This window comes from Verticillium nonalfalfae (assembly GCF_003724135.2).
Source record: "Verticillium nonalfalfae strain VnAa140/NRRL 66861 chromosome Unknown scaffold_18, whole genome shotgun sequence".
In the NCBI taxonomy this organism is placed as follows: Eukaryota; Fungi; Ascomycota; class Sordariomycetes; order Glomerellales; family Plectosphaerellaceae; genus Verticillium; species Verticillium nonalfalfae.
The window spans coordinates 221309-234176 of record NW_021167243.1 but is presented as its reverse complement, the minus strand read 5'-3'; the positions used below and the strand labels follow the sequence as shown (position 1 = coordinate 234176).

At 53.4% G+C, this 12868-nt stretch overlaps 6 protein-coding genes across 6 annotated transcripts; 3 read left to right on the top strand and 3 right to left on the bottom strand.

Moving 5' to 3' along the window:
* Positions 1 to 288: 288 nt before the first annotated feature.
* BLI4 (putative oxidoreductase bli-4, mitochondrial) lies at positions 289 to 1426 on the top strand (the record flags this gene model as incomplete). Its single annotated transcript, XM_028637230.1, has 3 exons — positions 289 to 303; positions 354 to 1099; positions 1150 to 1426. 3 exons carry the CDS (start codon positions 289 to 291, stop codon positions 1424 to 1426), a joined length of 1038 nt encoding a protein of 345 aa, XP_028497438.1.
* A 563-nt stretch (positions 1427 to 1989) lies between these two features.
* D7B24_003035 (uncharacterized protein) lies at positions 1990 to 3713 on the top strand (the record flags this gene model as incomplete). Its single annotated transcript, XM_028637229.1, has 7 exons — positions 1990 to 2520; positions 2575 to 2655; positions 2743 to 2805; positions 2856 to 2952; positions 3007 to 3356; positions 3405 to 3506; positions 3567 to 3713. The coding sequence occupies 7 exons, from the start codon at positions 1990 to 1992 to the stop codon at positions 3711 to 3713; spliced, it is 1371 nt and encodes a 456-aa protein (XP_028497437.1).
* Positions 3714 to 4310: 597 nt separating this feature from the next.
* On the bottom strand, positions 4311 to 4940 carry D7B24_003034 (uncharacterized protein; the record flags this gene model as incomplete). Its single annotated transcript, XM_028637228.1, has 2 exons — positions 4311 to 4773; positions 4837 to 4940. 2 exons carry the CDS (start codon positions 4938 to 4940, stop codon positions 4311 to 4313), a joined length of 567 nt encoding a protein of 188 aa, XP_028497436.1.
* A 758-nt stretch (positions 4941 to 5698) lies between these two features.
* On the top strand, positions 5699 to 6076 carry D7B24_003033 (uncharacterized protein; the record flags this gene model as incomplete). The annotated part of the gene is made up of 1 exon (XM_028637227.1): positions 5699 to 6076. The coding sequence occupies one exon, from the start codon at positions 5699 to 5701 to the stop codon at positions 6074 to 6076; it is 378 nt and encodes a 125-aa protein (XP_028497435.1).
* Positions 6077 to 6392: 316 nt separating this feature from the next.
* On the bottom strand, positions 6393 to 10489 carry D7B24_003032 (uncharacterized protein; the record flags this gene model as incomplete). Its single annotated transcript, XM_028637226.1, has 5 exons — positions 6393 to 6862; positions 6916 to 7657; positions 8692 to 8780; positions 8833 to 9056; positions 9105 to 10489. 5 exons carry the CDS (start codon positions 10487 to 10489, stop codon positions 6393 to 6395), a joined length of 2910 nt encoding a protein of 969 aa, XP_028497434.1.
* Positions 10490 to 11505: 1016 nt separating this feature from the next.
* Positions 11506 to 12735, bottom strand: D7B24_003031 (uncharacterized protein; the record flags this gene model as incomplete). The annotated part of the gene is made up of 2 exons (XM_028637225.1): positions 11506 to 11900; positions 11973 to 12735. The coding sequence occupies 2 exons, from the start codon at positions 12733 to 12735 to the stop codon at positions 11506 to 11508; spliced, it is 1158 nt and encodes a 385-aa protein (XP_028497433.1).
* Between the last annotated feature and the right edge of the window lie 133 nt (positions 12736 to 12868).

Below are 12868 nucleotides of genomic sequence, written 5' to 3'. Positions count from 1 at the left end.
ACGCTCTGAACCACGACATGTCGGTATGATTGACAGGGCATGTGAGTAACATATAAACCAGAACACTGGACATAACGAGTCTGTTCACTTCAATTAGACACGCCTATGTATTCCCTTCGTCTTTCCATTGTCTTGCGACGGACAAGTACCTCAAAATCGCCAGTACAGACAGCAAACCCGCAGAGTGTGACACACGTTTTCTGCCCTTCCCAAAAGCATTGTCCGTCACTGTCACAGAGGCAGAACCGCGGTTTCCACCAGACCTTGCCGCGAAACGCATTGCCGACAATGGAGGCAATTAAGGTATGAATGCCAAACGGGTCCAGTGAGAATGAATGCTCAAGTGACTGCAGAACACCATCGGCGAGAACTTTGGTGGAGCTGCCCAGAATCTCTCAACACACCAGTGGTCTCTCAATCAGACACCGGACCTCACTGGCAAAGTCGCTGTTGTCACAGGAGGCAGTCAGGGCATTGGCTATGGCGTCACCCATACCCTGCTCACGCACAACATTGCCAAGCTCTACAGTCTATCTACGGACAAGGAGGTTATTGAAGGAGCAAAAGAGGCCATCGCCAAAGAGCTCGGTCAGGAGGTCGCTGATCGTACGCACTTCATCCAGTGCGACCTGTCCGACTGGCCCCGCGTCATGGAGATTGCCGAGCAGATCAAGAAGGAGAATGACCGGCTTGATATACTCGTGAACAATGCCGGACGTGGCATCATGCCCCATGAGCTGACAGAGTCTGGTGTTGATCGTCAGATGGCCATCAATCACATGGGCCACGTCGTGCTAACGAGCCATTTGTTGCCACTGATGAAGTCCACGGCGGAAAAGGGTAACACTGTTCGCATTACGGTCCAGGCAAGCAATGCTCACCAGGGCGCGCCGTCGGACATCAAGTTCGAGAGCCTCAATGAGATCAATGAAGACAAGGGTTTGAACGCCAATTATGGGCGCAGCAAGTTAGCGAACATTTTGTATGCGCGATACTTCGCCAGAAAGGTCACGGCCAACGGACACCCGGACGTTGTCATGAACGCGACGCACCCTGGCTTCGTCAGCACGAAACAGACCAAGGTCGACATCCTCGAGGCGTAAGATATTCTGAATATCACCCCTTTGACGAGCTCGCTAACCCTGACAGCTTCCCCTTGGCTGGCTATGGTATGACTGTTGGCATGGAACCTTTCAAGAAAGATCAGTTTGAAGGTGCTGTGCCGACTGTTTACGCAGCTACAGTCACGAAGGAATCAGGAAAGTACCTTTGTCCTCCCATTGTGCCCGAGGCCGGCAGCAAGCTGGCGCAGGATGACGAACTGGGGGATCGATTGATGGAGTTGACGCGGAAGGTGGTCATGGAGAAGACGAAGCGCAAGTCGGCTGATCAGGGATGTCCGTTCGACGATCTTGTCCTGCATTGAACAAGGACAAAGGCACAGGGCAAAATAATGAGTCAGCCATGCTTGGTATTTTGGCAACAGTAGTGAACATTTAACTACAAGCACAGATGCAGATGGGGGGCTGTTTGGATAATCCTATGATGTTTTATTTTGACAATCGTAACAAGAAGCTTCCCCGCTTGATCCGTCAAATGTCTCCAGTGTTGACCCCCCGCACCGTCATGCAGTAGGGTCACTTCGAGACTGCTGCAGCCAATGTTTTGCGGCGCCGCTGATTCAAGCATGATCGACAAAAGGTGATCATCGCCAACCGTGGGGAACTCTGCCGACGTCCCGAGCCTGACTTCAGCAAGTGAATATTTCCACGTATGGGAGGTACGGTGAAGCTGGAAGGATTGTTCCAACCGCAATGCACTTACTTCTCGTCAGCTTTTCTCCCGAACAATGTCGATTGTATGGGGTCTTCGAATTGAATATAAACACGCAACAACTGCGCGTCATACCGGGCCTGGATGCGGATGGCAAGACGGGATTGCTATGCCATTTCATATGATCCCAAGTCTCCCTCCACAAAGTATTCCACGATGATTTTCGGTCCGCAACTTCTTGTTGGTCTTTTGAACCTGTCCAGTCTTGCACTTGTTTCGGCCCATTCCAGTCCTCAGTCCATCCCCATACGACCGTCAATTGAGGCAGCTCCATACAACACTGGAAGGGCGCTTCCTGTTTCTCCGACACGCGAGAAAGACCGGTATTGCCATGTCCCTGCCAGCTGCAGCAATGATGGAGATGACGCTCCGCGAATCCTCGCTGCCATAAAGAAATGCAACAACGGCGGTACCGTGGTTCTCGACAAGGTGTATCGCATCGCCTCTCCCCTGGACCTGACCTTTCTGAGACACATCGACATCGTTATAACTGGCGAAATTCATTTTGCGGACGAAGACGTTTACTACTGGGCCGAAAACAGCTTCAAATATAAGTTTCAGAACCAGTCCGTATTTTGGAAGCTCGGCGGCGAAGACGTCAACATCTACGGCGATCTTGGGAATGACCAGTCGGTTATCGATGGCCACGGTCAAGCCTATTGGGAAGAGATCAGGACAAATAAGAGCGTATGTCGAACACTGACACTAGATATACATTGCTGCTGATCTTGACTGATACAGCTCTTCCGCCCCATGCTGTTTGCCTTTGATGGCATGCACGGGGCAGTTATGTCTAATATGCGCATGAGAAACCCGCCCCATGTGAGTAAGCAACAGTTGGCTCCCTCCTGATACTCCTGCGCACTGGAAGGTTTCCGAGGCTCATCAAAGCGGATTCATTGTGTTTAGTGGTTTAATATCATCGCCAATAGCTCCGACATATTGATTAGCAACATGCACTTGAACGCAACGGTAAGCCATCTAATTATCAGAGCACTAGAGATTTGGCTGATCATACGAAGAGTCGTGATGGGGTTGTGATAGCCAATTCGGATGGTTGGGATACGTATCGATCCGACCGTGTCGTGATCCAAGACTCGATTATTTGGAATACTGACGGTACGGCGATTTCAAATGACACAATCTCGGAAATGAATCTAAATGATCGAACAGATTGCGTCTCCTTCAAGCCGAACAGCACCAATATCGTGATCCAGAATCTTGTTTGCCATGGGTCACACGGAATCAGTGTAGGTTCTCTCGGCCAGTATGCAGGGGAGGTCGACATTGTCGAGGATCTCTACATTTACAATATCTCTATGGCCAATGCGAGTGACGGTGCGCGCATAAAAGTCTGGCCAGGTATTGAGACCTCCTTCCAGACCTTGCTCAATGGTGGAGGGGGGCTCGGTCGTGTCAAGAATGTAACTTGGGACACATTCTACCACGAGAACAACGATCGAGCAATCACAATTACACAGTGTTACGGGCAGAAGAACCAGACTCTGTGCTATGAGCATCCTGTGAGCTTTTACACCCTTGTGTTGATAAAAAGCTGACTGGTGCTTTAGGCAAACCTGACGATTGAGGATATCACGATGAAGAACATGTGGGGGACAACCTCGGAATCACTCGACCCGCAAGCTGGTACATTAGTCTGCAGTGCTCCTGACGTAAGTGATGAACTCGCAATGCTGTGCCACCATGATCTGACCTTTCTTTCTTTCACTCAGCGCTGCGGCAACATTCGTGCTGAGAATATCACCATCAATGTTCCCAGCGGGAAGCCGCCAGTTTATGCTTGCGTCAACGTTGATGAAGGCCTTTTGGATTTCACGTGTGTCAAACCTGCAGGTGATAGAGATACATCACAAGGGTAAACTTGGAGAAGTTGTCTACGCCAGATTCACCGATATTTCCGAACATGCCTAGATACAGGAGAATCACTCAGAGTGGCCTTTTCTCTCTTTTCATATAGGCCGCTACTATCGAAGAGATGACACAACACGTACCGTTGGCTCCGATGTCGGTACTCCTGGCCATGTGGCTAAGTATGTTTTCACTAATTTAGCAATTGAGAATTATGTGCCATGAAGAAGGCTGCGGTGGTGATGATAAAGGTTGCACTGTAATCAGCCTGTGAGTTGACAGTAGCCAGAAATATTGAGTATTCATTCATAATGACTGGAGCATTGATGGTAGAAAGATCTATCTTTGATCAACATCATAGTTTCAACGAGCAGTAAGGATCGTAAAGAGATATTCAACCACGTAGGGCAGAGCCGTGTCCCTGCCGAAGCGATCTCTTGAAATGAATACCTCAGAAGATGTCCGCTCGATGATTAATCTTCCCAGAGTGGAATTTCCAATATCATTCAGGTACATTAAGGAGAGGCGGGTAACGGACCTTACGCAAGGTATATCCTTTAAGTGTTACGACAACACTATCGTGAATCTTCCCGCCACGCGTGCTAGGCCTAAACAGACAGAGGTTGCGGCATCTCGGGCTTTGCATTGTATGAGATGCGGCCAGCAGGGAGGAAAAACAACGCGACCAACGCGCCGCCTCGCACCTCTGGATAGTGGTGTGTGCCGGGTCCAGGGCAAGTCCAACCGGCTGCCTGCCAGCCCTGCATGCCCTTCAGCTCCGCCGTCGAATCGATTTGTATGACGCAGTTGATCTCTCCGTATGGATGAGCGTGATATTGGCCAGTATAAACTTCCTGGCTGTCCATGAAGACAGTGGTGATGCTGAAGAACCTGGTCTTGGCTACCGGGTCGGTGATTCTTCCCCGGCGGTACTTTGGGCCATCAAGTTCAGTTTGGGCGACCCATCCCTCCTTAACGCCCTGTTTGATATAGAAGCAAAAGTCTTCGTAGTAAGAATTTCCAGGGCCGTACTCTTTGTTGAGCCTGGCTTCAAGGTCCTTTCCGGGGGTCCTAATTTCGGGAAGGATTCACCGTTAGCTTTCTCGAAGGCCGTTTGGATGAGACATAGCTTACAAGTCTTGGACTTCGCTCAAGAACTCGCTCGCTCGCTCTACGAACTTTTGCGCAGTTGGCCACTGTAAAAGGTCGAGAACAGTTGCCTTGTCGACTTGAGACATTTTTTATCGAAGTGCGGCAAGTGAATAAAAAGGTCAGCTAGTAGGAGGCAGTCAAGCTCATTTGCGACGTGATCACAATAGTGCAGTCGTTTGTTATCGTAAGCAGGCTCTCTTGTGCAAGGGACGAGGCTTTCTCCGAACACTTGTAGGGTGATAACAATGGGCCACCTCGGAATGTTGGAATGGAAGGGGAGTTCCCCTCAAAATTTGACGCTCTCACCGATCCAACCCGACAGGGTAGCACCCTAACCCCCGGGCGGATGGGGTTTCGGCATCTTTGCGCTCTCCACTAGTGTCCTGGCCTGCGACGTACTCCTACGTCGTATCCGACACGGCGATGGTGCTAGCCTTCTTATAAGACTGCATAATGAATATTCAAGGTAGGTCAATGTCACTTAGTAAGACTTGGATTACTGAGAATATGTTTTGGAAAAAGCCAATCACATGCGGCTGCGTTGCATGGGGCATGTTGTTGTTTTCAGCCACGGATGTTAGGACTCGCGTCATCCTTGAAGGCTGAGGTAGGACTTCTTTTCCACATGTGATATAAAGCGTCAGCTTCTTCAGAGCCGATCGCGAAATGGATAATGCCATGGTAGAAGCCAGCCAAGATATCCCTGATTTGAGGGGGAGACGACGCCACAGTTGATGTGACACAGCCACAGGACCCATGCACAGCCATTCGTACCAGCTCAAAACTTCTGGCACGTTCTGCAAATCTTCTTCTTCACGACAGAAAAGCCATCAACATCAACACCATGCTCAAGTCATTCGCAGCGATTCATTTCCGCCATTTCACGCCCACACCCATAATCTCTCACACCCTGTTTCGCAACATGAGCGACAGCAAGCCAACCGCACCCCTGGCTTTGCCATCCACCGAATCCACCTCGGATACCTCGGATGGCTCCACCAACCTCACTCTCGGAGGCACAGTCAGTATGGACGCCCTGGGACCCGTCGTCGTTAACGTCAACGGCACCTTGTCCCGCATCAACAACTGGGCCGAGATGAATGAGATTGAGAAAGAGAACACATTACGCGTCCTCGGCAAACGTAATCGTCAACGGCGCGAAGCCCTCCTGGCAGCCCAGTCTGCTGAAGAGGAGGCCGGCAAGGACTCTGGGAAGGATTGAGAGTCCCCTGTCTCACCAGTTTCATGTTCACGACCAGCGACACTTTAATCGATGAATCGACTTTATAACGTTTGTAACATTATCCAAATAATTACAATATTCCAACATATTCCCAAGTGATGAATACATCGGCCCTGAGTATGAGTGAAATGATTGCGTTCTCAAGCCCACAATTTGAACTGAGGACAAGTTCATTCAGCGTTGGACCCATCCTCTTCGAGTAGATGGATATGTCTCGTTTTAAACTGATAAAATTCTCAGTACCCTGACCCCTCGTCGCGAACTGTGCGACACACGACCACATCGTACAGCTCGTCTAGACACTCACAGCCGGCTGCAAAGCCACATGCGCGTTCTTCGTCAGCAGCTGCGCATACTCATCAAACCAAGCGCCCGCATTAGGCGCACCCTCGATGCCGCAGGCGCCGTCACTCTCACCGCCGGGCTTGATCCAGACAATACTATCCACGTGCGGGTTCTCTGTCTGCGTTGTCGCGGGCTGCCCGAATCCGGCCTCGACGTTGCACCACTCACCCCACTCGGCGCGGGCGCCCTGGACGGCCACACGGCCCTGGTCGATGATAAAGCGGGTGGGAAGCCCTTCAGCCTCGAGGTGCGGAACCAGGGAGAGGGCATAGTGGCTCTCGTCGAAGGAGTTGCTAAACTCGGTGTAGGGCTCGGGAGTCGTCGTGGAGAAGGGGTTGTAGTTGGAGACATTGGTCGAGTAGCCACGGATCTTCGCGTTGGGGCCAGCCTTTGCTACAATGGTGGCAAACTGTTTGGCAGCTGTACCATAGCGTTAGACCTCCTCCGTCGTGAGGGTGTAGATGGCGACTTACTCGGCGCCAAATTGTCATCCCACCCCAGCCATCCGCCGTGGGAGGCGTCAATGTAAAGGTGGATGTTATCAGCCTGCAGCTCGGCGATGGCGTAGGCGATACCGTCCCTCTGCGGCTCGGCGGCATTGGCGCAGAACTCGATGGCCTGGTTGGTCACCATGTTGCCGACCGCATCGGGCTCCAGAACAATGGCAAAGGTAAGGTCAGAAGCAGCCTGAACTCTCGCAGCGAACTGGTCGACGTATTCTGTCCTGTATCTCTCCAGTCCGTTCTCGGCCAGGCTGAGCTCCCCGGCACTCTCTCCAGCGCTGCAGTCTCTGTCCGGAAGGTTGTAAAGCACTAGGCCCACGATCTGTTCCTCGCCCGTCTCTTGCTGGACGCCACGGGCAGATTCGATGGCGCCGTCAATGTCGCCAAGGCTCGCAATGTTGGAGATCCAAACAAAGGTTCCGACAGACTCTTGAACGTACTGGACCTTGCCGGCATTGACATTGTCGCCGGCCGTGAGGAAGGCCTCGCGGGTTTCCTCGAGTTTGGCCGTGTAATTTTGGTTGACGAACAGCTGGCGGCCCTCAAATGGGTTGGCATCGGCGTCGTTCTGGCGAGACCAGATGGATGGACGAGCGGCTACTGCGCCAGCCGCCGCCAGGGCGCTCAGAATCGAAGAGGTGCGCATCTTGTGATTGGGGTAGGTGAAGAGGCTGAAAGACAAGATGAAGTAGTAGGATGTGCTGTCAAAAACCTAGAAACATTTTCATGTTTCGTTCTTATATGCCATATGAGAGACTGGCAAAGCGACCTGGCAAAGCGACCTGGCACGTATTGACTTTGTCAAGTGTTATTGACACGATCCACATGAGTGAGTAACGACCTTTGGGGCTCAATCATTCACCAAGTCAAGGTTGCACCAGGTACGGAACGAAGGATTTGTTCGTTTCGGTAGATTGCCACAGTGTGATGCTCGGGTGATCATCGCGACCCGGCGCAGATCTCACGGAGAAGCCTGGCCCGGCCGCAACATGGGGAAGCCAAGGCAGCAGAATGCCATGATCAAGTCGGAGATAGATGAGATTGCCGAGACGCCAGGAACACTCGACCGTGGCTCACATGCGACACGCTTCATGAGTCTGACGAAGGCTCGACTCGTCGTTGGCTGAACCAAGTCATCGACTGCCGATCCTCCACTTCAGTATCGGAAGCCACCACCGCAGTGGGGTCGTGATGGAGCACCGCGGCCGGAAGATAGCCACGTATGGGATCCCGCCTACCCATCGGTTCGCTGGCGTCATACTTATTGTGCGACCTTCTGAATGATGAGAAGAATAAGCAGCTGAAGCTTCATTGCGTAATCTGTGGGCCTCTGAACCGGCGGAAGCTGCTCTTTGGCACGCGTCGGGTAAATATTACATTCATTGTCGGACTAAGGAGCTGTAAATCATTGAGCCGTAATATATATGAATCCCCTAAAACCATGCCGTGATTTGTTCCCATTCTTCTACAATGATCACTCGATCGCAGGTTTGATCTCATGACCGAACAATTCCCCAGTCCGTAGGGGTGTACGGTCGAGTTGAACATCACCAGACGATGCTTGCTCAACGGATGCTCATGATTATGTATTAGCATTATTCCAATCCCCCTCTTTCACTTGTTTTGATCTTGACTCAAATGAAATCACTTCTGCGGCCTCCATGTACTTCCAAGGTCAAGTTCAATCGGATACTGCGGCCACAAAGCCATGCCTTCGGCACGCCACGTATCGGGCTCAAGACGAACATTGATCTCATTATCAGACTCGGTCGCGTTGAGGAGCATATTCTTTGGTGACGCCAAGTCGTATGTAGGCCACTTCGGGATAAAGTCCACTATACCATTGTCAGACTCGTCCACCGCAAGTATCAAAGGAGGACAACAAACCTTTAAACGTGTTGGGATCACCAGTAGCAATGTACGAGATGAATTTATCCACGATGCCCCTCGAAAGCCCGCGGTGAGAGCTGATGTTCACAACCTGCGGGTTCATACCGTACATGTTATACCCAGGCGGCAGGTTGAAGAAGTACGTGTACTCGGTGGAATGCGCCGTGAAACCGGGGGTCAGGATGCTGCTGATCGGAATGGAAGTCGGGTTCGTGTCGAACCTGACACTGTCAGTTTAACTGTCTGCCGTATTGCACACAAACACGTACCTGTAGCTGAACACGTCAACGCCCTGCTTGGCAAGACTCTCCGCGAAGAACCTCCGCCCGTTGATGATCTGAAAGTCGCCAAAAATGGCGGCCGTGCGCCTATACTGCGCTCCACAGAGCTGGCCTGCCGCCTTCATGGCGTCGCAGAAGACGTCCTCGCCACTGGCAGCTTTCATGGGCAACGAGTACGGCGGCGACGGCGCGTCCACGGGGTACGCGTCGAAGATCTTCTGCAGAACCTCTGGCCGGGCAGCTGGGAAGAAGAGAGCGCCAAGAATGAAGAGGAGCGTCGCGTCATCTTCGATCGGCCCGAAGAACTGCTGGAGCAGCTGAGCTACGAGTAGGCCTTCGTCGCTGTTGGTGCCGCTGATGAAGTTGATGTCGCGTGGGAAACGACCGGCGGCGAGCTGCAGGCTCGGGGACTCGGTGATGAAATCCCCATCGACGGAGGGCCACCACAAGGGCGCAAGGCCTGCCGCCGCGGAGGCCTGCTGGCCGACGTCGTAGAGGGCCTTGTAGTCTACCTCTCGTAGGCACTCGAGTCTGTCCCCGGCATTCGCACAACTGGTCAGGTTGAGAACGGTGTCGTAGGCCTGCGACACTCGCGCCTCGTCGGGGGTCAGGCTATTAGTGCCCAGGCCGCCGGTTCCGCTCACGGCGATGGCACCGCGGAATAGACCGGAAGCACCGTTTCCTCCGTAGGCAAGGAGCTGGTGGGTGATGGACATGGCGCCAGCCGATTGACCCCAGAGGGTCACCTTGTCAGGGTCGCCACCGAACGCGGCAATGTTCTCCTGAATCCAGCGCAGAGCAAGATGCTGGTCCTTGAGACCGAGGTTCGTGATGCCAGCAGCCGTGGCATCAGGACCTCCAGGAAAGCCGAGGAAGCCAAGACGATAGTTGAGCGTGATTGTGATGATTGGAAGCTCGTTTTCCACGCTCGCCTTGACGACATAGGATGTGTTTGTATTGCCGTCAGTTCCGAAACCGGCTGAAAAGCTACCTCCATGGATCCATACCGCAACAGGCAGCTTGTCACCAGGTGTTGTACGGGCTGGACGGAGAATATTGAGGTTGAGGCAGTCATCGCTGTACTTGAACCCTGCGTCGGCGAAAGCAGTCGGGTTGGGTGTGGTCGGACAGAGTGCGCCGTAAGACGCCGCAGACCTTACGCCCTCCCAAGAATCGGTCAAGGACTGAGGGTTGCGAAGACGAGAAGCCTTTGCATAGCGTACCCCCCAAAAAGCCTCTTGATCAAACTCGCGGATGCGGACACCAGTGTATGTACCGTTCAGCGTTGTAGCCTTGGGCGTAGAAAGACAGGCGGCCAATGCCAGGTCCAAAACCGCGCCAATGGCGAGAAGTGATGGGAGGACTCGAACCATTCTCGTGAGTTGGGAAAGTAATGAATTTTCAGACTAAGTGCCCCAAACATGGTGGCATAATGTGCGCCATGCTCACATCTTTATCAACATTTGCTAGCTGAGGAGAAACGAGAATAACGAGCCCGACGCATCTAGATCGAGTTCCACGTGGGGATGGATGGTGGCAGCATCGGACCGCAACCCCAGCCGGCGGAATTCCAGCCGCACGGTCGGGCTAATGCAGCTTCGCTCATCCACGGATCTGGATCCTGCGTATCGTCTTCATCACGCACCGACGTCGGTCCGCCGGGACATTGTCCTCGCGTGGGGCGCGATAGTCGAGCTGCCAGGCGCGGGCCACGAGGGCCTGCCATCTGGGGAACTTTTGTGAGTGACCGGGGAACCCTTGCTCAGCCTGAGGATCTTTTGGAGGGGGCAGCGTGCAGGTGTGATGCGGAGTCTTCAAGCGAGGGGCCTCGTGGCGGTCGCCTGGGTGTCCTGGGTGTCGCGGCAGGGGTTGTCAACAGCTTGCCACAGATGCCTCATGCTCGATTGAGATGTTGTGCCCGTGAGGGGCGGCTAGTGCTCCGAACCACTAGGCATGGCGAGCCGCTGCTGCCGTGATGTCTCATGCGGCTCCGAGTGCGATCCGGCCGATTGAGACAGACTTGGTGGAGGGCAATGAAGCCACGTATTCACGGTGACGTGGTCCAAGTAGAGATCAAAGTCTGAGAGCAAAGTTGAGGGCTCGCCCACTGGTCGTGAGGAGCTGAGGCAAGCTGCTTGTTGTCGTGGCTGATTTTGAAGGATCGCCATGCACTTTCCGATCCTCTGGGCATGGCGGCCGCCCTGCAGCAGAAGGATCATGCACGTTACTGAAAGCAGAGGCGGAACAGGACGATCCGTCACCGAGGGATCAGATTCCAAAGTCACGTATTGAGCTTGATCTCTCGTTTGTAGAAATGTGTGATCAAAGTCAGCCGCTTTTCATTCCATGTTACCTAGGGGTTTATGAAGACACCAGATGCGCGCCCGGGCTACTGACCGCGGCGACCGCCTCTCCCGAAAACAAAGTCGTGATGCTCTCCCTGCCCGAACACGAAACCCATCCGTTGACTGCACGGCACAGAGACTGTAGTCATGGACTGGTTGCTGGTCGATCTGGCCGATTTGCGGGCGGGCTCCGTTGCATCGCCGGCAAACATGCGCTTGTTGTTTCCTTTTCGCTGCGCAACAATCTTCGGTCTCGGAGCCGCTGTCGCCTGGACAACGTCCCATTCGCAAGAGAGGACCTTGAATTGGACCTGAAGGGGTCGGCTGTGCCGGTGGCGAGTGGTGGTGCTCTCGACAGCGTATCGGCGAAAGCTCTTTTGAATCCAGTCGAGAGTCTCAAATACGCGCGACTGGACGAGCCAGTCATCCTGGTCCCGAGCTATCTCGAAATAAGTTCGACCGCTACTTGTGAACTTTGGACTTTCCCGATATGCCCTTCGAGTAGGCATACTTTGCACCGGCGGAGGCACTTGGCCATCTGAAGAATGTCCAGTGACAGGCTTCCGATCGAGGTTGCTCAACTGACCCGCAGCTTCATTTGCTTCCTTTCGCAATATCAAGTAGTCGATGAGGTAGAACGTCTCCAGGTTGGGACACTGCCGCGCAAGGAACTGATAGGCGTGGACGGGGTGGTTCTTGGTCGTCTCACGCATGTGCGAACCGCCACAGGCTTCACACAGCAAGACCACCGTCTCCCACTTGTGGCAGTACCTGACGGCCAGATGGCGAATCTTGTCGAGACCTGGACACCGAAAGTCGTGTGATATGCGGCACCCACTGTAGAAGAGGTCCGATGGGAGGTAGTCGAGGCACACGATGTCCTGGGCGTGAGAGGTCAGGGCGATGGGCTGCCCGTTGACCTCGAGTGTGCCCGGGTCCCGAAGAAGGCGCTGGACCACGCGCTTGGCCTCACTGCAGGTGTTGGAAAGGGTGTCGAGGACCTTTGCGAGGGCGACGTAATGTGAGTTGTCGGCTTTCGGATTCGGGAATATGGGAGCGAGATGTGCTCTGACAAGGAGGAAACGACGGGAGCCTTGGATGACTCGGGCGAGGACGTGGCCCTGGTCTTCGTTGGGCACAATCCTGAGAAAGTGCATGCCAGGTTCGAATATGGCAGCCTCCCATATCTGGAGGCGAATCTCCACTGGAAATACAGCGAATGGTGTAAAGTACTGTGCCCCTGATGGGAGCGCGAACTTGACCGTGGTGGCCATGATGAAAGAGTGTTGATGTTTTGGCGGGTGTTGCGTTGTGTCTGCTGAGTGTGTTTGGTGTGCAGGTCGCAATGATGGCAGGACTCTACGTTCGATGGTTGTGAGGATACTGGAGCAAGTGGCAGCTGACTGG